We start from the raw sequence: 24064 nt of genomic DNA, 5'->3' as shown, positions 1-24064 counted from the left end.
GGTGGCTTAATCCATTATACCACAATTCCAGCCCCTGTTGCTTTCATTTGTATGTTGACCTCCAACTTGCTTTCTTTCTCAGTGTGGAGTTTGCAGCAAACCGATGGGTGACCTCTTGGATCAGATCTTCATTCACCGTGACACCATTCATTGTGGGAAATGTTATGAGAAGCTCTTCTAGGTAGGTGCTCTAACCCCATTGGGTAAGCAGCCAAGAGACTCATTAGGGAGGAGAAATGTGCCTGGGTTTCAGCTTTGCTGTTCAAGGGCCCCAAGTTCTTATACCCTATACCTGTTGATACTTTGGAGTCTTGGGTGGCATGAACAGACCTCCTCCCCAGCCAGGGACACTGTAAAGTTGCAGAAATCATAACTTCTTCCACCCAAGAAGCACCTTCCACCTAGCGCCTCTGCTGAGCCCTCCAGCTGCCTAGTGATGCTGGCCAGGTCTCTATGGGTAGCCCCATTTTGTGACAAGGAATTAAAGACTTAGAAAGAGAAAGGGTCTGGGGAAACAGCTAGTTGGTTTAGGGTCTACTCATGACTTTATCCAAGGTCTTCAGGTTGAGATCTAAGGCTATCTGTTACTGTCTTTGGACCACCTCCATTGTTGCTCACATAGCTTCAGATCAGGACTTGAAGCAAGATTTGGAACTCAGACCTTCAGTAAAACAAACCTCTAGGACATGTTTTCAAAAGTGCTGAAGACAGGTTGGCATGCCAACAGCCAGGGGGACTGCCCCCAGGGTCTGCACAAGAGCAGGGTATTTCCTTGAAGCAATGGGGATGGGTGAAGAAGAGACTCTCCGCTTGCTACATGCTGATCACCTTCTCTTCAGAAGATCCACTGGGCAGTCACCCACCCCAAGGCATGTGGTTGTGACCCATGTCTGGATTGGATGTGTGTTTGTGGTTTCACAGCATTTCCTGTTTTCTTGCAGCTCCTCCAGGTTGATCAGAAGCTGATGACTCCCGGACAAGTTTAGCTGTCCCTAGTTGCCCCAAGTTGCTGATTCCTCTTTCTGCACTTCCTCCCTCCATTTTATGTCTTCATAAATTTTACCTTAGCTTATGTCCAGTATCATATCTTAATGACAATCATTACTCATGTGTGTACCTTTTTCTAGCTTAGAAAGCACTTTACATTCACAGTCTCATTTCAGGTTTGATCAAAAAAGATGGAACAGGAATTCCATCTTGGTTTCTCTAAGACAGATTGACATTCTAGTGAGTTTAGGTGTCCTGAAAGGTTAGGCATAGGCAAAAGGAAGATGTTCAGTGTGTTCTGATTCCCTTGATGCTTCTGAGGGATAAATTGACAATCCCTGGTGGGTAAATTGTAGGCATTGAATACTAGGGATTGGCCTAGTCTAATGTTGTCTTGTCTATTGCAATATATATATATATATATATATATATATATATATATATATATTTATATATTGCTATATGTATATTTTTAGAATTTCCATACACTTTTAAGGAGTAGTTGCTTTTGATTGAGTTATATGGTGGATTTTGTTGGCCTCCTCCTACCCACCTTTAACCATATTTGAGTTTTTCCTGCAGATGTATGGCTATGTATTGGGAAGTTTGAACAACTAGATTTACATTTGATTGGATATAAATTTAGGAGGTTACTGACCAAAGGGATATCTCCTCCTGTTTGACTCTTGATAGCAGATCAATACTTTTAATCCTGAATTCCTACTCCCTGAGCTTTATTCAGAAACCTTGTGAAGTAAATTTTAGGGTATATAGGTACCTGAAAGATTAAGAAGGGAGAAAAGTAAGTACCATTTCTTGAAGCCTTATCCCATCCCAGACATTATCACGGAGGGATGCCTTTAATCCTCATAACAATCCAGATGAGGATGCTGAGGCTCAGAGAGGTGCTCATGCCTTGCACAGAACCGTAGCTGTCTCTCTTCAGAGCCCATGTTCTCTCCTGGAGCAGTAATCACAACAGCAAGCACTGATTCTGTGCTTGGTGTGTGCCAAGCACTGTGCAGAGGATACCTAAATCCTGACAGGTAATACTGCCCCATCAGGCCTCCCCCAGGCATCCTCTTTCATGAACCCACACTGAATGTGTGCCTGGATTCCCTGAGTCTAGCCCAACATGGTATTTGGCACATGGTAGGCACTAAAACATAAGTATTGGATGAATAAGTTAAAGAAAAGTAATTTCTTTGTTGAGAGATGCTGCACATGAGGCTCAGTGCAGGCCCACATGGTGAACTGCAATGTAGAAAGAGACCCAAGATAGGCTGCTTTCCCCATCTTACAGCTATAATCTGCCTTTAAGTGATTTTTAGAACCAACGTGCAAGATATTGTAAGAAAGCTTGGAAGATCAGTATTGATTTTAATCCAAAACAGCCTCTTACGTGTCTAAAAGGGCTCAGGTTTCAGCAGACTTGAGGAAGAGCAATGGTTGCATTATTTTTGCTCCTTTTTTAATTGCTTGGTGTTTCTAATCATACTTGCTTAACCCACATTAATGTACACAGTTATAATAAATGTTAAGATATTATACATATCAGTATTGATGTTTTCTTTTTTAAAGTATAATAGCTTGGTGTATTCAGCTATGAAACTTCTTTGCTCCTATTAAAGCCATTCTCTACAAAAGAAAATACATACTTAATAGCAAGATCTAGAAACTGTATGCACAGGATATATGGATTCTGGACTCATCAGATCTTTTTAAAGCACCATACGCGGTGTTTATTCACAGGGTTGAATGAAAATTGAATTCAGAAAATAAGTTTAATACTCATATGTAATTCTGAGAAAGCACACAGACCATTCAAACAGACTTTTTCTTTAAAGTTTTATTTTTTGTTTATTTGAAAGGCAGAATTACAGAGAGGAGAGACAGAGACAGAGAGAGACACACATATACAGAGGGAGATATCTTCCATCAGTTGGTTTACCCCCAAATCGCTGCAACTGCCAGGGTTGGGCCAGGCTGAAGCCAGGAGCCTGGAGCTGCTTCTGGGTCTCCCACATGGGCACGGGGCCCCAAGAACTTGGGCCATCTTTTGCTACTTTCCCAGGCACACCGATAGGGAACAGGATTGGAAGTGGAGCAGCTGGGTCTCAAACTGGCATCCATATGGGATGCTGGCATTGCTGGCTCCTCAAACAGGTATTTTAATTGAATATGAGTTTTATAAAACCATAGAAATCTTCCAATGGATTATAAATCAGTTTTCATTACAGATATTTAGAGAGGCTGAAGAAGTTCACATTCTACTTTTTTTGTTGTTAAAGATTTATTTATTTGAAAAGCAAAGAGAAAGGGGGGGGGTTTCCATTCACTGATTTGCTTCCCAGATGGCCACAATGGCAGCGTCTGGGCCAGGTGGAAACCAGGAACCAGGAGCTTCATCTGGGTCTCTCATGTGGGTTGCAGGGGCCCAAGCACTTGGGCCATCTTCTGTTGCTTTCCCAGGCCATTTGCAGGGAATTGGATCAGAAGCAGAACAGTTGGAACTCAGGACTTGAACACTGATGTTTCAGGGGGTGGCTTAAGTGGTGCACTGGCCCCACAATTATACTTTAAGATTACAGTGTTTAATATTCATCAAGTTACATTTCTACAACTATCATGCTAACAGATGAGTTACTAGAACTCACATCAGATGGTAGGGAATATGAGGTGATTCCAATTACACTACAAGTCAAACAACTTCAGCATTTCTGGGCTTTGTACTTCATTTCCACCTTTGTCCAAGTCATCTTTCTCATGGGCCACCAGTGCAGCCACTGATGGGCATGTCTCCCAAGAGTGAGATCAGTTAACACATAAGCCACACCATTGCTGCCAGTAATCACATTGCCCAGGTCACCCACATGCTTCTATTAATCCTTTGCCTCCTGCCGCCAGCAGCATGTTTTTTGGATAGAAGATTAGTGAGAACCTGCACTGGTACAGCCTTGTGTATTATCTCCAAACTGATGCACACGGAATCTTTGCAGGCCTTCAGCCAGTCCTGTTATGTGTTCCCTTCTGCTCGAAATGGATGGTGCCTTCCCCTGTGCCATCACCTTTCAGCATGCGCATGGCTTTTGTCACCATGACTTGCAGGCAGCACACTTGGTCTGGGCTTGGAGAGTGGTGGGAGACACTATAGGACACACTGGCATAAACTAGACTCATCAAATCTTTAAAATATTTATTTTATTTATTTGAAAGAGTTACAGAGTGAGGTAGAGCCAGAGAGAGAGAGAGAGAGTGAGTTTTCCATCTGCTGGGTCACACCCCAAATGACTGCAATGGCCAGATCTGAGCTGATCCAAAGCCAGGAGCCAGAAGCTTCCTCTGGGTCTCTCATGTGGGTGCAGGGGCCCAAGGACTTGGGCCATCTTCCACTGCCTGCCCAGGCCACAGCAGAGAGCTGGATCAGAAGTGGAGCAGCCAGGACTTGAACAGGTGCCCATATGGGATGCCGGCACTGCAGCCTCACCCGCCACACCACAGCAACGGCTCCTCATCAAATCTTAAGACTATTGTAGTGTTTTGGGTCCTTCCTTACCTTCATTATCATTACAGACATGGGAAACCTAATCATTATTGCACACTTCCAATGACCAGGAACTCAGCCCCTTAAAAACCCATTCTGTCTGTGGACAGCCTGTTTCAGAAAATGAATTCTTCAATTTGGTTAAACCTGTTTGCCTTTGATTGTTGCCCCTGGTGGCCTCTAATCTCTCTCCTAAATGCCAGCCCCTAAAATAAATGAAACTGCTACTTTGATTCTCTCCTGGTTAACAGTTCTTCCATTTAAACACTCGTGGTTCCTTTCACCCTTCCTTGTTAGTAATCATGAATACACATCTCAAAGACTCTGCTCAAGGTTTCCCTGATGTACACCAGAACTCACTCCTCTAGATGTACAACATCATCTTGCTCATGAAAGCAGCCTGGATCCTGTTAAATTGTCTTTTTTCCTATCAAGTGAACCATATTTCCAAGTTTTATATAATCTGAAAATGAAAGCTGCACACTATCCAAGCATCCAAGTTTTGATCCAATCCAGAGACAAAAAAGGATTATCCAAAGATAGAAGATGTGACACTCAGAGGACTTCTGCCACTGAGCAGAGACCTTTGGGGTCATTGAACTTGGTTCCACAGCTACTTTCTTTGCCTGACATCAGCTATTATCTCGAGTGCAACTGAGAAAGGAGAAGGAGCTTTTACTAATTGAGGAGACAAGGACTGTGATAGCAGCTCCTAATTAGCTATTTCTAGGAATCTTAATGCGTGGCAGAAAGACCTAAAAGAAATCTTTCCCTAACTTGAAAATGCCATTTAGTGGGACTCGTTAGTCTCTAAAAATAGCTTGTGCTGATTCCCATAATCAGTCTATCTCACTGTCTGTCAATCTTTACGTATCTAAATGTCATTTCCTCTCGGTTCTGCTCTGACGAATCCTAATATAAATGGGAATTTTGAGGGTCCATGTCTGTATTCATCATAGGTAAATAAGGAAAACATTCCTGAATCTTACCTCTTTTTTTAAAAAAAATATTTTATTTATTTATTTGAAAGAGTTGCACAGAGAGAAGGAGAAGCAGAGAGAAAGAGAGAGAGAGAGAGAGAGAGAGAGAGAGAGAGAGAGAGAGAAGAGCCAGGAGCTTCTTCTGGGTCTCCCACACAGATACAGGGGCCCAAGGACTTGGGCCATCCTCTACTGCTTTCCCAGGCCATAGCAGAGAGCTGGATGGCAAGTGGAGCAGCTGGGACTTGAACTGGCACCCATATGGGATGCCAGCACTGCGGGCGGCAGCTTTACCCACTGTGTCACAGCACCGGCCCCCTGAGTCTTACCTCTTATGGAGAAGGAGGATTATATTCATTTCCAAGGACTGTCATGACAAAGTACACAAACCAAACAGTTTAAGCAACATTCCCAGGCCTAGGAAGTAGCTGGCAAGTTCCTGGGCTTTGGTCCTTGTCCCACCCACTCTGAGGTGACAGAAACAGGGGCCTGGAGTGATGATTCTATTTGAGCAGGCAAAGGAAAAGGTAAGAGAAGAGAGTTCACATTGCCCTGTGGTGAGTATTGAGGGATGGGAATGGGGTGGTCTCTGGGAGTCTCTGGCTAGGCTATGCTCCTGTCTCTCACAGGAGCAGAGCTGATTCCCATGGCCTGTCCTGATCCAGACTACCCAGGTCTCCTCTGCCACGTGGGCTTGCAAAGTGATGGCCACAGGACATTTTCATCTCTGTGGCAAATAAGCATCTCACACCCATGCTCCAAGAATTGGGAGCATGTGGAGGCCAAGATCTCCGAAAGGCCACTGAGGATTAGAGCTGGTGGGAAAAGTACAGGTAGTCCCAGCCTTGTCCCTAGCTTAGCCTTATTCTTGTCCATTTGCATGATGACATAAAGTGGTAGATGAGCATACACTGTGTTTATTTTCAAGTAAGCATGATACCTAGAAATGGCTATCAAATGAAGGCCAAGGGAGAAACCCAGAAAGTAGACTTCGGTCCACCAGGGTCAGGGGACAGGCTGGGTAAAGGGACCCTCTGGGTCCTCTCACCTTGGCTTCTGTCCCCGGGTGGGGTCCTGATGGGGCTCCTCTACCTTTTCTCTCCAGTCCCAGGGAGCTGCCTCGCGGTCAGACACAGTCAGCCCCTGGGAACCCAGGGGAGCCCCTTGGTGGTCCCAGGCCACACACGGCCCCACGCACAGTACGTGTGGAGGGCCGTGTAGTCGAACACAGTGTAAGGCAGGAGCTTTGCAGATGAGAACGGGCCGCGGGCAGGGATAGAGAAGACAGGGTGCCACGCAGAGCCCAGCATCCGGGGAAGACCGGAGGTCTCCCTGCTCCGGGGTGGGGAGGAAGAGGCCTGTTCCACTGGCTGCCTCCTTCCCGACCTCCTCGTGACACCCCTTCAACGACTGCGATCCCAACAAGGGAGCCTCTCACGTGTGTACACCCATTCAGCTGCCCGCCCCACTCCCACACATCCACCCACGCTCATCGTACACCCACTCACACCCACAGTGACACACAAGCTCTCACACGCTCACACATGTTCCATGACACACTCCCACACTCGCACAGCTGTGCTCACACACTCATACTAATATGCGTGGTCCCACACATGTGCACACACGTTCCTATGCAACACTCACACACTCACACCTGCTCAGGTACCACAGCACACACAGGCACACTCTCAACAGGGAGAGACAATGAGATCTGCAGGCTCTGGCAACAATCAGCCCTTCTCTTAATCCCTTTCTTGTGCTCCTGCTTCCAAATTCTGGAAGGATTTTGGAGTCACCAGTCACTATGGCTCTGCTGAGACTCACGGGGTAGACATGTTGTGGATGGTGCTTTTCCTGAAAAGGCAGGGAGAGCACAAACAACTGGTGGCCACCATGTTCCTGCAGGGTGCCCTGAAGGGACACACCCCAGAGCACCTGCAATACGGGCCAAGGCTAAGCCAAGGAGGCTGCAGGCATGGCCCGTTTGACCTGCTACTCACTACTACACACTGACATCCCCATTGCCTGTGTAGGCCCAGTGTCTCCTAGTACTCCTCCATCCCTGCAGCCCTGCTGTCTGTAGCGCCTATCGGTTGGACGGGCCGCCCAGGTGCTGGGGGGCAGGGGAGCACTGCAGGCTGCTCAGGCAGAGGCAAATACCTGGCCCTGGCTCTTCACCTGCTTTGCAGACTTGTTGTGCCATCTATACCATGGGAGTGGTCAGAGGCTCTGTTCCTGAAAATGTCTGGAGGATGCCTGTGGGCCCAGAGGGAGCCCTGAAGGCCATTCCACTTTCAGGTCAATGGAATTGCTCCACTCCTGCATGGAGGAGCCCAATTCAGAGTCACCATCTCCCAAGGCTTTTATATCAGTTAAACTGCATATTGAGGGGACCAGCAGTGTGGCCTAGCAGGCAAAGCTGCTACCTACAGTGCTGGCATTCCATATGGGCGCCAGTTCAACTCCCAATTGCTCCACTTCTGATCCAGCTCCCTGCTAATGTGCCTGGGAAAGCAGCAGATTACTCAAGTGCCTGGGCCCCTGCATCCACAAGGGAGATCCAGAAGAAGCTCCTGGCTCCTGGATTCGGATCTGCCCCAGATCTAGCCATTGAGGCCATTTGAGGAGTGAACCAGCAGATGGAGGATCTCTCTAACTCTGCCTTAAAATAAATAAATATTAAAAACCCCACCTGCACCTAGAGACCGGCCCTAAAAGTCTGCAGGGTCACAGAAATCTCAGGAAGGTTGAAGATGGTTGGTTCTGGGCTCTTCTCTGTGACCCGCAAGACACTCCCTGGAAACTCCTGCCCCTCCAGCCAGTGTTCAGGTGTCCCGGGTAAGCATTGCTCTCCCCACACCCATCTGCAACCTTCCACTCACAGCCCAACATCTGCTGCCAGGATAGAGGGTATGGAGGGGGTGCCCTCCTAGTCAGGACTCAAAAAGGACAGCGGCTCTCCCTGTCCTTCCTCCCCAATCCTCCCATGGCAGGGGCACCTGACCTCGTGCCTGGGCCCTTTTGGGGCACATCATTGACTGTCTGCCAGCCTCCATTTCTACATGAGGCTTTGCTGACCTGTGTGGCTGCCCTGAGCCCCTCAAAGTACTGCCAGGAATGCCAGGCCTCAGATCCTGCCTGCTGTGCCTTGCTCACCCATTAACAGCTAACTCAGTGATTCCTGGGGCTCCTTGAGGACCCTGGCAGTGGAACCAGCCCGTACCCATGCTCACTAGCATGCAGTTTCCTGGCTGCATCCAGCCCAGAGAACCCCACAGCCCCTGAGGCACAGGTGCTGCCCAGCACGTACACCAGTGCTAACACGGCCACTGTTGCCCACTCACCGCAGCCCATGGTCCCCTGAGACACCCACAGCAGAGGAGAGACAGCTGGAACATTAAACAAGCTTTATTGAACAGAAACACTGCAGCCATTGAAGAGAAGGGACGATGACACAGAGGGTAACTCCTGACGGCTACTGGAGGCCATGGGTCCCAGGCCTCCCTCCTCCAGGGTTCCTCATTTGCCCTGCACGCCAGGGCCCTCCCGTCTTGTTCTCCCCTCCTGAGGGCCCCAGGATCTGCCCCTCGCCAGGACAAGACGCAGTCACTGCAGGAATCCCCTGACCAGCCGGGCATGGCCCTGCCCATGGCCCACACGGGAAGTTAAGGGACACTGGAAACACTGCAGGGAATGTCACATCAGGCTGGGAAACTGAGTCACAACTAACTCAGGGGGACAACATCAGAGCACAGTCCCCGTGGAACCTCACAGAGCCCCCAGTCCATCGTCGGTTCAGTTCTTCCTCCTCTGCCACCATCGCGGTCACCATCACAGAGGGAGCATTGGTCAGCTGCGCCCTCGGCTGTCTTTCCTGCTGCCTCCTGGGACTGGGCTCGGGGTCTCTGGGGAGGAGCTGCTCAGGTAAGTGTGCTCACACACACACACACACACACACACACTCCGCAAGGACAGTGGCAGTGGCCTACGTCTGCAGTGAGAGGCGGGGCTCACCACGCGATGGGGACGCGCAGAGCCTTGGCACAGGCCTCCCGGGCCAGGACCTCCAGCCTGGGCGCACACACACCTCCTGGCCTGCACAGAATGGTGGTCGGTGTGGCAGGGGATGCTGACTTGACACGTGGGTCACTACGGGGCCTACACAGGTAAGGGTGGGCTCCCCAGGACAGGGAGCAGCCTGCCCCGGGGGTGGTGAATGGGTCGGGGGGCCCCCTGGGGAGCCCCAGGCAGCTGGCACCTTGAGATGGTCTCTCCCCCCCACCCCGTGTCTCCCAGGCCCGGGAGGGTGGCCAAGGTCCTCAGGTGCTAGGCCCTAGGCCCTCAGGGGCATTTCCAAACTGGCCGCCTGAGTTGCCAGGCTGTGGAGTTGCCTGCCAGTTGCTAAGTTTTGGCACACCATTCCATGCCTGGGTTCTCCCTGTCTCCCCTCTTCAAGTCTCCAATGGCCCTGTGCAAATAAAGCTGAACAAAATAACACTCCTCCCCTCCCTCCGCCAAATAGAGTCCTTTTTCCTCCTCTTTTCCTTCCTCCCCCTCCCCTATAACAAAAGTTTCCCTGCATACCCACTGATGCCCATGCTATGAGCCTTTTGACTTGCAGCTCCTACTTACGCAGAGTCTCAAGGGTGTTGCCTTCCTGGGGCTCCCCTAGAGCAGTATACACCATCCTTAAGACGGGATTTACCCTGCGTGCTGCCCTCCGAGGCCTTAACTCTCTACCTTGCAACTCTTCCTCACCAACACCAGCTTCTAGTGGGGGCAGCTCCAGGGCAGGCTCATCTGGGACCCATGTAGCCTGGGGTTCATTGACCACCCATAGCTCATAGCCCACTGGGTAGATTTTTGAGGGTGACCAAGCAACTGGAGCAAGCTGCAGGCCAGAGTCCCTACGTGTACGCACTTCAACTTCTTCATCACTGCTGTCCCTACCATAAAGTTGGTTGCCCCAACTGCTGAGTGTGCTTGCTCACCTGTCCCACCATTGGGAGCCCTGTGCATGGTACTCCCTGAGCTGCATACTGTTGGGTCTTGGTTGGTGGAGTCTGTATCAAATGTTAGAAGATGAGGGGTCTCAGCTTGGGCCTGGTTGCCATGTCCCTCTGCCTCACTGAGGTCCTCTGTTGTTTTTCTTGGTTCCCCCTTCCCTTTTGTAAAATGTGTCTTCTGCCTGCTATGGGAAGGAGTGTCTGGGTCTGAGCCTATGCTTCCTAGGGCTCGGGATGGCTCATGGCCCCAGCCCCCGACTCGTTTCCCGACTCCCTTACTGCATCCTGTGGCATCTGCTTATGGCCTATTTTCCCTGTTCTTTTGCAGTGACGCAGCCGCCTTCGTTTTAGCAATGGGGTAGCCTCTTCCTGCATGGTTTGAGTGCCCTTCTGACTAAAAGACCTTGTCGGTGTGGTGACCAGAGACACAGGGGTACTTAATTCTGCTTCTGCCTGTCTGCCAGAAGCCCTGTGGCCCCTTTCTACTTGCTTCTGCTTCTCCTTTGTCACCACCATGGTGGTCTCCCACTCATCATCTCAAATAAGCTTCATTAACTCCATGAAAGTGGGAGGAGTCTTGCTGATCTAAGAGCTCCAGCTTGCCTCGTAGGCCAGTGTTCATCTTGCCCTGATCTAGGATGTGTTTGAGACGGATCGTGTCTGTGCTCTGCATCAACACAGGGCTATGCTGCACTGCTTTCTGCAACAGTGGCTCTAAGCGCAGCAAAAAGGCTGAAAACTTCTCCCCAACCATCTGATAGGTCTGAAGAAACCGAAACTGGGCAAATCTAAAGTCCTCATTACTCCCAAAGATCTGCTTCAGGGCCTCCAGACACTGCTCTACAGTCATGGAGTCATTGCTGGCCCGGACACTCGCATGATTGACAGTGCAGGGTCCTGGAGGCTCTCCAGCAAGTGCCGCCTCTTTTCTTCCTCTGACACCTGCCACATGTGCATCATCTCAGTGAGCTGCTCCAGCCAGGTGTCAAAGCTCTCTTCATCTGGGCCCGGCAAAGTGCTTCCTGAAAATACTTTCAGCTTTCTGTACCACATGCTTTCTTTCAGGGGCTGCAGAACTGGTTCTTGGACTTGGGCCAAAGGCTCTGGCCCCATGCCCTCCAAGGGGAAGCTGCTATATCCCAAGGTTTGGGCTACATCTATCATTCTCCATCCTTCATCTTTCAGGAAACAATTGAGCTTACTGAGAAACTCATCATCTGAGTTGCGGGGACTGACCATCACTTCCCATGTGCCCCCTTGTCCTGGAATCTGACTGGGTATGGTAGCATAATTGATGGTGTCAATCAATTCAATGAACACTGCCTTAGCATTGTCTTCCCTCCTGAACATTATGCCCTGTACCCTATATGCACTCAGGGGATACAGTCCTGCCTTCACAGTCTCTCTGATTTCAGCCTCATTGCACTCCACAGGGATGCCCACGATCAACAGGGCCTTCCTGGGGTCCATATCCATGCCCTTGCACCAGTCCTCTAACAGCCTCACAGCCATTGCTCCCACGCTATGTGGGCTCTGGGTTTTACCAGGACTCAAAGGATTCTGAGCCAATGTCAAGTGGGAAGGCAGAAGTGCCACAGGTTTCCACAGTCTGAAATGCAAATTGGATGAGAACATTGTTAATGCCCACCCTCCACCTCCCACCTAGAGCCCTTCCTCTGCCCCCACCTTCCCTTACCCACAGTAGTTCTTGATTCTCAGGGCTCTTATAACCACTTTGAAGAGGGGACAGTGTGGAGGGCCTCTCCAGCCAAAACTCCCCTATATTACTCCTCCGTACTGACCTCCTCTTGCTGTGGGTTCCTCCTCAGAAGTCGAGGGAACTGTGCTGCGTGTAGGCACTGCAGGTGCCTGTGGGGCAAAGGCCATTGTCAGCAGGCAGGGACTGATGCCTAGGGACACTGACAGAGGCTGCCTGTGGCTGGTGCCGTGGCTCACTTGGCTAAAACTCCGCCTGTGGCGCCAGCACCCCGGGTTCTAGTCCCGGTCGGGGCGCTGGATTCTGTCGCGGTCACTCGTCTTCCAGTCCAGCTCTCTGCTGTGGCCCGGGAAGGCAGTGGAGGATGGCTCAAGTGCTTGGGCCCTGCACCTGCATGGGAGACCAGGAGGAAGCATCTGGCTCCTGGCTTCAGATTGGCGCAGCGCGCCAGCTGTAGCAGCCATATGGGGGGTGAACCAATGAAAGGAAGACCTTTCTCTCTGTCTCTCTCACTGTCTAACTCTGCTTGTGGAAAAAAAAAAGGCTGCCTGTCAGAAGAGGATTTGTGTGGGTCTAGATTACCTGGAAATCTCTTTGCTGGGATAAAGGCTGGCAGGAGACTGGGAGCTGTTCTCTTTCTCAGGAAATGTCCCACAGAAGACAAAGGTGGCCAGAGCTCTGTGCAATCTGAGAATGGTAGGTGCAGAAACTACAGTGTTACTATGCTTACTGAGAACAGCATGGACCATGGGTTTCTAGCACAGGGCTGTGTCATGTGGTAAGGTGAAGGCACTTGAAGAGCAACAGGTGATGTCACTACCCTCCAACCAATGGAATGTCCTAGCAGCAAGTGAGCTGGGAGAGTGAAGGGGAGGTGGGGGTGAGGTGAGCAGCAAGGACTGAGTGCTGAAAAAACAAGTGCTTAAGGTTTCATATTGTGTGGCAGCTAGAATTAGGGGCAGAAAAGGGACCCAACGAAGGGTCTCCACTGTCCTGCTGCAGGAAACAGACAACTGTCACCCTAGGTGTGGCCCTACCCTGCAGAGTGTGTGGATCCTGGAAGGCAGCCTTTGTCCCCTTGTCGTTTGCCAGGGTCACAGAGGCACCTTCCAAAATAACTTACTTGACGACTTGGCAGTGTGGATTCCACTGGCAGTGTACAGTTTGTGATTCTGATGTAATCAGGCACTCAGTTTGCTCTCCAGCTCTGTCCTGTCAGGCAGTTCCTGATCCAGGGAAGATGGATCAGGATCCCTTCACTGGATCTGTCCAAAGCAAGGCAGAGGTATTTCACTGTGGTTACGTCCCAAATGCCCTGCTCAGGATGTGCCAATTTTGAATCTGCTCATGAATACAAGAAACTGCTGCTCCACCCCCAGGAAAAAATCCCCCCCACCAAGCCCCAAATCCCCCCTCCACTCAAGCCTCACCCCCAACGCCAAGCTCTGCATCCACCTCAGCCTCACGCCTGCCATGTAACTGCGTCCATGCAAGCCCCACTCCTCGCACCAAACTCTGCATCCACACAAACCCCAGGCCTTGCGTCAAACTCTGCGTCCACACAAGCTCCACCCCTGCCGTCAAACTCTGTGTCCACACAAGCCCCACCCCTGCCGTGAAACTCTGCGTCCACGCAAGCCCCACCTCTGGCGCAACACTCTGCATCCATGCAAGCCCCACCCCTGCCGTCAAACTGTGCGTCCACGCAAGCTCCACCCCGGTGCAACACTCTGCGTCCACGCAAGCCCCACCCCTGCCGTCAAACTCTGCGTCCACACAAGCCCCACCTCTGGCGCCAAACTGCGCCCACGCAAGCTCCACCCCTGGCGTCAAACTCTGCGTTCACGCAAACCCCACCCCGGTGCAACACTCTGCGTCCACGCAAGCTGCACCCTGGCGCAACATTCTGTGTCCACGCAAGCCCCACCCCGACGCAACACTCTGCGTCCACGCAAGCCGCACCTCTGGCACCAAACTGCGCCCACGCAAGCTCCACCCTGGCGCAACGCTCTGCTTCCACGCAAACCCCACCCCGGCGCAACATTCTGCTTCCACGCAAGCCCCACCCCGGCGCAACGCTCTGCGTCCACGCAAGTGCCTTTCCGGGCGCCAAAAGCCAACCTCTGAAGATCCACTGAACTGGCAAACTGTCTGCGCAAGCACCATTTCTGGCGCCAAAAGCCACTTTCACACAAAATCCACTGAACCACCAAACTCAGCGTCCACCCAAGCCCCACCCCACCGGCAAAGTCTGTGTCCACACAGGCGCCAGTCCTGGCACCAAAATCTGCTTTTACCAAGATCCACTGAACCGCCAAACTCTGTGTCCATTCAAGTGCCATACACTCTGCCATTCATGTCCACGTCCTGCACTCACCCAAGTTCCTCACTCCCATTTCCTTGTACTCCTTTCCCCCACCTTATTATCTTTAACCTCCTGTACCCATCAGGCTGTCCCATTCACTCCTAACCTCACACACCCTTTCCACTACTCCGAGCAGGGACACATCTAGTCAGCAGAGGTAGCTAGAGGCTAGAACAGGAATGGCCAAAGCCACTTTCCCGCAAGGGTAAGGGCCAGTACCAGTTGTCCTTACTGCTACATCTGGGCAGGTCTGGGGTAGAATGGGCCCTCCTAAAGTTCTGAGGCCACTCATGATAACTGGAAATATCAGGGACCCCTAGGATTCTGCTTCCAGGGGAATCTAAGGCCACTGGCCACTGGCCCCTGGGACCTCATGGAGGACAGTCAGGATCATTGGAGGGAATCTCTTGTAACCTTGGTTCCCTTTTGTGCCCAAACCCAGCTCCTTACCTTCTGGGAATGCCTCCAGGCCACAGCGCCCGTGCAGCGTGGCCACTCTGCCGCCGCCACTGTACGGAATGAGCCGCGAGTTTGTGGCGGGAAAGAAATTGTCGGGTAAGGACGGTCTTCAGCACCGCCCACTTGCTCCTGCGCCCTGGCAACGTCTACAGCCACGCCCACCCCCATCTCCACCTCCACCCCCACTCCTGCAATAAAGGGGTTGTGCCCTGTCCACCGTACCTTTCCCCTCTGAGTCATGACTGGAGAGGGAACAGAGAATTCAAACCGTACTGAGAACTGTTGCGTTGCAGAGTTGCTCACAGTCCAGCTTGTATGTGCTCAATAGAGGCCGACAGGACCACCACCTGTCACATCAGTCCCAGCAACCATTGCGGCTACTATGGTACGTGTCTCTCACCCACTGGACTGGGACTGTCTCTGACTTTCACCAGTGGCTCCTCCTGTTTGTGTATTCTAAGCTATGCACACAGGGCTATGTGCAAAGTATAGGCCCAGGTGCAAACTACAAGCTCGGTGCCTACTAACTAACCAAACATCTCTGTCCTTGTTAATTTTTATCCACTGTGTCCTAGGGGACGGCAAAAAATAAAAAAAAATACAGCTACTACCTCCATTTTACAAATACATGCAATTTTTCAAGGCTCATTGAGAGACAGAAAACTATCAAGATTTCATTCTCCCATTATTCTCGTGATTACAGGAGAATTACCCACGAGGTACCGAAACTTCTCTCTTTTCCTTCCCAAAGCAGGTTTCTTCCACAGAGGGAAGACTTAGCTGTTTTCCTTGGGGCTATTGGGGACCCTAAAGCCCTGTTCCAGCAAGGGGCACTGGTGGGACACTGGTAGCAGATTACAAAGTGCACACACATTTCCCAGAGCAGGTGGTGGTAGCAGTTCAAGTTGTGAGTCAGGAGGTCTTGGCAGAGCTCAGAGTCTGCAAAAGTACCAAAACTCTAGCGGCTATTGCAGTTCCCTGCCCATGCTTTGTGTAGCACTGCTCTGAGATTACCAGGGCCAGAAGTTGTGAGCTGACAGAATGTAACTTTTGCTGTATTTGGTACGAATAGCAGGGCTTTTTAAAAATCATATTTTAATAAAAATGTCAAAAGCAGAAGACTTTTAAAACTAAATGTTGGCCGGCACCGCGGTTCACTAAGGCTAATCCTCCACCTTGCGGTGCCGGCACCCCGGGTTCTAGTCCCAGTCGGGGCGCTGGATTCTATCCCGGTTGCCCCTCTTCCAGGCCAGCTCTCTGCTATGGCCTGGGAGGGCAGTAGAGGATGGCCCAAGTGCTTGGGCCCTGCACCCCATGGGAGACCAGGAGAAGCACCTGGCTCCTGGCTTCAGATCAGCGAGATGCACCGGCCGCAGCGGCCATTGGAGGGTGAACCAACGGCAAAGGAAGACCTTTCTCTCTGTCTCTCTCTCTATCCACTCTGCCTGTCAAAAAACAATAACAAAAACAAAAACAAACCTAAATGTCACCAAGTAAGATATGTACAAATATTGCATTATTCTCCTTTAATTGAAAATGTTTCCTAGGTGAGACATGACACTGTAACCCAAACCTCCATTCTGCGCACTTAATAAGAACATACTTTGGACTATCTCTTAAATTAATTTCCTTCTCCTTACTGGAGAAAATGATAACTTGGCGTTGCCACGTGGTCACAGACCAGACGGCTTTCCTTACAGCAGTCCACAGCACCCTCTGGATGACACCACCAGCTGCCCAGTCTCATACAGGATGAGGCTGTGAGCAGAGCTGTCCCGAGCACCTCTGTACTTCATTCTACTTCTCACTGCTAGACTTGGCTCCTCCCTAGTCTTTCCTTAAAAACAAAAAGTTGCTGAGGGGTGAGGAGATCATGGTGCATTTTACCTGAACCCTGTAAACCCGGACCACCCAGAAGGTTGAGAAATCCCTCAGCCTTTTGTGTTGTGGCAAAAAGCCTCCTGCAAAGAATACTGCTCCCTCATATGACTTGAATAGCACGTAGCAGATGCCTCCTTTGTTGACCTATCACAAATCCAGCCCTGACATCCCCCAAATTCCCGTTCTTTGCCTCATAAATGATTAGCTGAATGAACTATTTGTTTCCACTGGTAAGTAGGAACAAGACACTTGTTGGACAACTTCAGGTAGCTTCTCTTCCTTTTCCAAAGCCCTGAGCTAGCAATCACACTTCACAATCCCTTCTTCTTTTTCTTTTTGAAAGATGCCTAACACAGTTTATTGAATAGTTATCTTAAGACAGGAAAAAATAGTTAAATTTATTGTATTTACATAAATACCAAAATGCAAAAAATGTTTTTGAATTAATAAAAGTGGTTTCCCTGAGCTGGGACTGGAAGGCAGGAAGGAAAATCAGTGTAGTTGGGGGCAAGAGTAAGAGTAAGATTTTTGTTTTTGAACTGTGGGGAATGTATTATCTAATCAAAAAGAGTTTAAGACATAAATACTTTATAACTCATAGGATCATTGGGTACCTAAAAAGAATCTGAGGATGTCAAAACTTAAAATTTCATATAAATCTTTAATATTCCCTGTGATAACTTGGGAATGTATTTCCAAGAGCAACCTTCTTTAAACAATACAAAGGGTTTAATACATATTGAATTTAAGCTGATTATTTCTTGCAGCTTGGAAAGACAAGCCAGCACAACCTAGTGACATGCTGGATCCTGACAGCAATAAGCACCTCAATAGTTGTGATTTGTTGAATACACATTTGGGGCAACATACTTTGCTAGAATTTTATATTCATTTTCTCATTGATTCCTCCCAATAAGTTTATTATAGAGATAAGGAAAGTGATGAAAAATCTATATGGTGAAAAAAATCTCTCCAGTCACACTGGAACAGCAGTATCTGGGCTCTATCACATACTTATCTGACTCCAAATTTTTTTATTATAACCAGGTTGGCAGATAAGCCTTGGACTGAAAGGGTTTTCTTTTTATCCCCACAGTTTTTTTTAAGTTAAAAGGGTCCTTTCCAATATTTCTTTCTTTTTTTAAAAAAAATATTTATTTAAAAGTCAGAATTACAGAGAGAAATATCTTCCATTAACTGGTTTACTTCCCAAATGACTACAATGACCTGGACTGGGCCAGGCCAAAGCCAGGAGATTCTACTGGGTCTCCCACATGAGTGCAGGGACCCAGGGGCTTGGGCCATCTTTGCTGATTTTCCAGGCACATTATCAAGGGACTGGATCAGAAGTAGCACATCCAGGACTCGAATCAGCACCTATATGGGATGCCAGAGCGGCAGGTGGCAGCTCAACCTACTATGCCACAGTGCCAGCCCCCCCCTCCCCCCATATTTCTATATACCCACAACAACCCTAGAAACTTCTGGTTTGACCATGAAATCAAATGTGAGTATAAATTGTGGAAGAATACAGTGTTCCAGGAAGCCTAGGAATCTGGCTGTCCTTCAACAGATTTCTGGTCTCCAGGACTATGTGGAGTAATAATGATGAAGGTGCATCCTTGTCTGGTTCAAAATGTTAGTGGAAATACTTCGAGCTTTTCCCCATCCAATATGATGCAGGCTGTTGGTTTGTCATATATTTTGTTGAAGTTTGTTCCTTCTATATCCAATCTGTGTAGGGTTTTTTTTCATGAAAGGATGTTGTATTTTCATGCAGGCAATCCTGCAGTGGAGAACATGAAGAAACCTGGTTTTTATGTGCATTTTGGTGGCAATGTGGAAATTCCACCCGGAAAACTAACTCCGGCTGATTTAGTTGCTCACCATCTCAGTCTTCAGAAGATAACATCATGAGGTGTAGGAAGTCCTAGTTTCAAGGAAGCCACTGGAATATAGATGGGACGTATGAACTTTACAAGTATATAGGATATATACTTGGAATGTGACATGGTTCTGTAGATCATTTTATAATAATATTTTAATTTATCATAATTTATAAAAGAAACTTTTGTTGTTTGTGAAAGAAAATGAAGGAGCAGGAAAAAACCATTACTGCATAATGCTAAATTTCCAAAGTGGATTTGGCATGTCTTTCCTGTTGATTCAGGGCAAAAAGTGCTATTGTTAGGAGATTTATTAAGATATAAAAGACTGATAACACACTATTTTCATATTTTTTGTTTATTTGCACAACTTTATACCAGATTACTGGTTAAAATCCAACAGTACACAATTTATAAAGTAAAAAGATTTTATAAGGAAAACAAATATAATAACCAGTGCTGTGAAATGCAGAAGAGAGGTTTGGTTTTGGTTGTTTTGTTTTCTTGTGTGTGTGTGTGTGTGTGTGTTTTTAAAGGAAACCCCTGCCTAAAATGTTAATCTTGTAAAAACGTATGTAGTTGTAATTTTCTTTGTTTTAATATAGAATATTATAGAGTCAAAATATAATAAATTGTTTTCAGATTTGGAGTTTCAGATAGGGCTGTAGTGGTGGTTTTAATTCTTTTAGATGTCTCATAAAATGAGACTTTTATATATGTTAATGTATAATAAAACTCAAACAAGATTATTTTCCATTTGAAATTTTTGTATAGTTTAAAAATGCTTCTGTATTCTTTGTTGGTATTGTGTCACTGCAGAACTGTAGTGCAGAGTTTATATTGAGCTAAGCTGTTATGTTAACTAAGAAATGCATAAATCTTTTATTCTTAATATTTGTAATTCTAAATAAATTGATCTATAAAAAAAGAAAAAGAAAGGATGTTATATTTTATCAAATGCATTTCCTGCATTCATTGACATAATCATATAGCCTTTATTCTTCAGTTTCTTAATGTGATTAATTAATTGTGTGCTATTGATTTGTGAATGTTGAACCATCCCTGCATACCAGGGATAAATTGCACTTGGTCTAGGTGAATGATCTTTCTGATGTATTGTTGGATTTGATTAGCTAATATTTTGTTGAGGATTTTTGCATCCTTGTTAATCAGGGATATTGGTCTATAGTTCTTTTTCATTGTTGTATATTTCACAGGTTTGAAAATTAAGGTGATGCTGGCCTCATAGAAGGAATTTGGGAGGATTCCTCCCTTTCAATTGTTTTGAATAATTTAAGAGCTCCTTTTAAGAGTAGACTGGTTACAGGTAAAAAATTCTCTCATCTACTACTTGATCACCCCACATCATCACACCAGGTTCTTTCTAGGCTCATTTACTCCCACCTTTAACCCCTTCTTCTCTAATCCTTGAGATGCCTGTGGACCTCATAGAGTGTTCTCCGTATTGCTGCACCCCTCACTCGCATTCCAACCCTGCTTCAGTTGCAAAAAGCCTTTCAAGTAAAATTTCTCTTCATTCAGTCATGATTTGTTCCCTTACCCAAGTTTTGTTAAGATATGATTAATAAATTAACATTTCATATACTTATTGTGCATAAACATGATGTTTTTTAAGATTTATTTATTTATTTGAAGGTCAGAGTTATACACAGAGAGGAGAGACATAGAGAGAGAGAGAGAGTGAGTGAGAGAGAGAGAGACAGAGGGAGAGGTCTTCCATCTGCTGGTTCACTCCTCAGTGAACCACTGGCCGGAGCTGTGCTGATCTGAAGCCAGGAGCTTCTTCTGGGTCTCCCACACAGGTGCAGGGGCCCAAGGACTTGGGCCATCTTCCACTGCTTTCCCAGGCCATAGCAGAGAGCTGGATCAGAGGTGGAGCAGCCGAGACATGAACCGGAGCCCATATGGGATGCCGACACTGCAGGTGGCAGCTTTATCTGTTACGCCACAGTGCTGGCCCCAAAACATGATGCTTCAGTGTAGGCATATGTTGTAACATGAAAATCACAATGAAGCTAATTAGCATATCTGTCCTCTCACCTAGTTAACATTTTTTGGAAGACACTAGACACTCTTATAGACTTCAAGTACACAGTACATTATTATTAACTATAGCTATTATGCTGTACATCAGATTTCCAGAAGTTTATCCATGTTACAGCTGAAAGTATGTGCCCTTTGGCCTGTATTTCTCCTTTCCCTTCACCAACTCCAAGCCGTTGATAAACATCATTCTAGTCCCTGCTAAAATGAATTTGACTTTTTAAAATATTAGACTCCACATACAAGCAAGATAATTCAGTATTTGTCTTTCTGTGTCTGGTTTATTTCACTTAACATAATACTCTCAAAGTTCATACATGCTATAACCATTGTCAGGGCTTCCTAATTTGCTTTAAGATTTATTCATTTATTTTAAAAGCAGAGTTACACAGAGAGAGGAGAGGCAGAGAGAGGTCTTCCACTAGTTTACTCCCCAAATGGCTGCAATGACCAGAGCTGTGCCGATCTGAAGCTAGGAGCCAGGAGCTTCTTCCGGTTCTCCCACGGCAGTGCAGGGGCCCAAGCACTTGGGCCATCTTCTACTGCTTTCCCAGGCCATAGCAGAGAGCTGGATTGGCAGTGGAGCAGCTGGACTCGAACTGGTGCCTGGGATGCCAGCACTGCTGGTGGCGGCTTTACCCACTATGCCACAGCGCCGGCCCCAGGGTTTCCTAGTTTTTAGGGGCTGAATAATATTCAAATATATATGTATATATAACACTTTTCTTTTTTTAAGATTTTATTTATTTATTTGACAGGTAGAGTTACAGACAGTGAGAAAGAGAAACAGAGAGAAAGGTCTTCCTTCCATTGGTTCACTCCCCAAATGGCCCCCACTGCTGGCACTGTGCCAATCCGAAGCCAGGAGCCAGGTGCTCCCTCCTGGTCTCCCATGCGGGCCCAAGCACTTGGACCATCCTCCACTGTCCTCCCGGGCCACAGCAGAGAGCTGGACTGGAAGAGGAGCAACCGGGACTAGAATCAGGCGTCCATATGAGATGCCAGTGCCACAGGCGGAGGATTAACCAAGTGAGCCACAGGGCCGGCCCCTATAATACTTTTCTATCTGTTAATCTGTTGATGGGCATCTAGGTTTCATATGGTGAATAATGTTGCAACGAACATGGGAGTCCAGATATCTGTTAGACAGTTATTTTATTTCCTTTGGAAGGGAGATTTCTGGATCATATGGTAGCATATACAATCAGCTAATTTTTTTTTTTGACAGGCAGAGTGGACAGTGAGAGAGAGAGAGAAAGGTCTTCCTTTTTCCGTTGGTTCACCCTCCAATGGCCACTGCGGCTTGTGTGCTGCAGTCGGCGCACCATGCTGATCTGAAGCCAGGAGCCAGGTGCTTCTCCTGGTCTCCCATGCGGGTACAGGGCCCAAGGACTTGGGCCATCCTAAACTGCACTCCCGGGCCACAATAGACAATCAACTAATTTTCAGAAAAGACATCAAGAATATACAATGGGGAAAGGGTAAACTTTTCAGTAAACAGTGTTGGAAAAACCAGATGTCCAAGCACACACACAAAAAAACCCCAAAAACCAACACACACACACACACACAAAGATATTGGACCCTTCTCTTATATTATACTCAGCAATCAGTTCAAAACAGACTAAAGTCTTGTGGGCCGGGGCTGTGGTGTAGTGAGTGAAGCTGCTGCCTGCAGTGCTGGCATCCCATATGGGCGCCAGTTCATGTCTTGGCTGCTCCACTTCTGATCCAGCTCTCTGCTGTGGCCTGGGAAAGCAGTGGAGGATGGCCCAAGTCCTTGGGCCCCTGTACTTGTGTGGGAGACTGGGAAGAAGCTCCTGGCTCCTGGTTTCAGATTGGCACAGCTCCAGCCATTGCTGCCAACTGGGGAGTGAACCAGCGGTTGGAAGACCTCTCTCTCTCTCTCTCTTTGTCTCTCTCTGTCTCTCTTTCTCTATCTCTCTCTGCCTCTCTTTCTCTCTCTGTGTAACTCTGAATTTCAAATAAATAAATAAATCTTAATAAAAGACTAAAGTCTTAAAATAGGACCTAAAAATAGTGAAATCTTAAAACATAGGGGAAAAATTTCATGAAAATTGTCTTGGCAATGATTTTTTTGGGGAATATGACACCAAAAGTATAGACAACAAAATAAAAAATGAGTAAGTACATCAAAATAAGAAAATTATGCATGAAAAAGGAAAATATCAACAAAATGATAAGATAACCTGAAGTAAGGGAGGAAATATTTACAAACCGCATATCTGATAAGGAGCTAGTATCCAAAATAAAGAACTCGTACAACTCAGTAGCAAATACCAAATAACTCAATTTAAAATGTGCTACGCCAGCACTGTGGCGTAGCAGGTGAAGCTGCCATCTGTGACACTAGCATCTCATATGGGCTGGCTGCTCCACTTCTGATCCAGCTCTGTGCTAAATGTGCCCTGGAAAGCAGCAGAAGTTGGCCCATATATCCTTGGGCCCCTTCATCCATGTGGGAGACCCAGATGAAGCTCCTGGTTCCTGGCTTTGGCCTTGCTTGGCCTGTCCCAGAAGTTGTGACCATTTGGGGAGTGAACCAGCAGATGGAAGATCTATTTCTCTCTGTCTGTCTGTAACTCTGACTTTCAAGTAAATAGATAAATAAATAAATAAATAAATCAGTCTGAAATGTGTGCGAATGAACTTAATAAACATTTTCCACAGAAGGCATACAAATGGCCAATATTTTATGAAAAGATGCTCAATATTATTAATCACCAGGGAAATACAAAATAAAACCACAATGAGATATTGCCTCTCACCTCCTAGGATGGTCAATGTCAGAAGGATAAGAGATAACAAGCATTGGCGAGGGTGTAAAGAAAAGCGGATTCTGTTACATGTTTGTTGAGAATGTTATTATAGATAGCATTATGGAGGGTCTGCAAAATATTAAAAATAGAACCACTATATGATGCAGCAATAACATTTCCTGTATAAATCCAAAGGGATTGATTTTTTATTTTTTATTTTTAGGATGTATTTATTTGAAAGGTAAAGTTACGGAGTCGGGGAGAAGGAAGGGAGGGAGGGAGAGGGAGAGGAAGAAGGAGAGGGAGAGAGAGAGAGAGAGAGAGAGAGAACTCTTTCATCTGCAAGTTCATTCCACAAATGGCTGCAACAGGTGGGGCTGGGGCAGGCTGAA

The 24064-nt window shown here is 47.5% G+C and overlaps 2 protein-coding genes across 9 annotated transcripts in view; one reads left to right on the top strand and one right to left on the bottom strand.

Annotated features, from left to right (window-relative positions):
• Nucleotides 1-2513, top strand: part of ZNF185 (zinc finger protein 185 with LIM domain) — a 67278-nt gene extending 64765 nt beyond the window's left edge. For all 8 annotated transcript variants that reach the window (XM_062183842.1, XM_062183845.1, XM_062183840.1 and 5 more), the window contains 2 exons: nt 83-181; nt 942-2513. In XM_062183842.1, coding sequence (XP_062039826.1) covers nt 83-181 — 99 coding nt within the window. In that variant the 3' untranslated portion in view covers nt 942-2513. The remainder of the gene's footprint in view (nt 1-82; nt 182-941) is intronic.
• An 8229-nt stretch (nt 2514-10742) lies between these two features.
• On the bottom strand, nt 10743-12032 carry PNMA5 (PNMA family member 5). Its single transcript, XM_062184377.1, is given in 3 exon segments — nt 10743-11097; nt 11099-11396; nt 11399-12032. Coding segments are annotated over 3 exon segments (1287 nt in total).
• Between the last annotated feature and the right edge of the window lie 12032 nt (nt 12033-24064).

This window comes from Lepus europaeus, chromosome X, assembly GCF_033115175.1.
Source record: "Lepus europaeus isolate LE1 chromosome X, mLepTim1.pri, whole genome shotgun sequence".
In the NCBI taxonomy this organism is placed as follows: Eukaryota; Metazoa; Chordata; class Mammalia; order Lagomorpha; family Leporidae; genus Lepus; species Lepus europaeus.
This window is presented reverse-complemented; position numbering and strand designations above follow the sequence as displayed.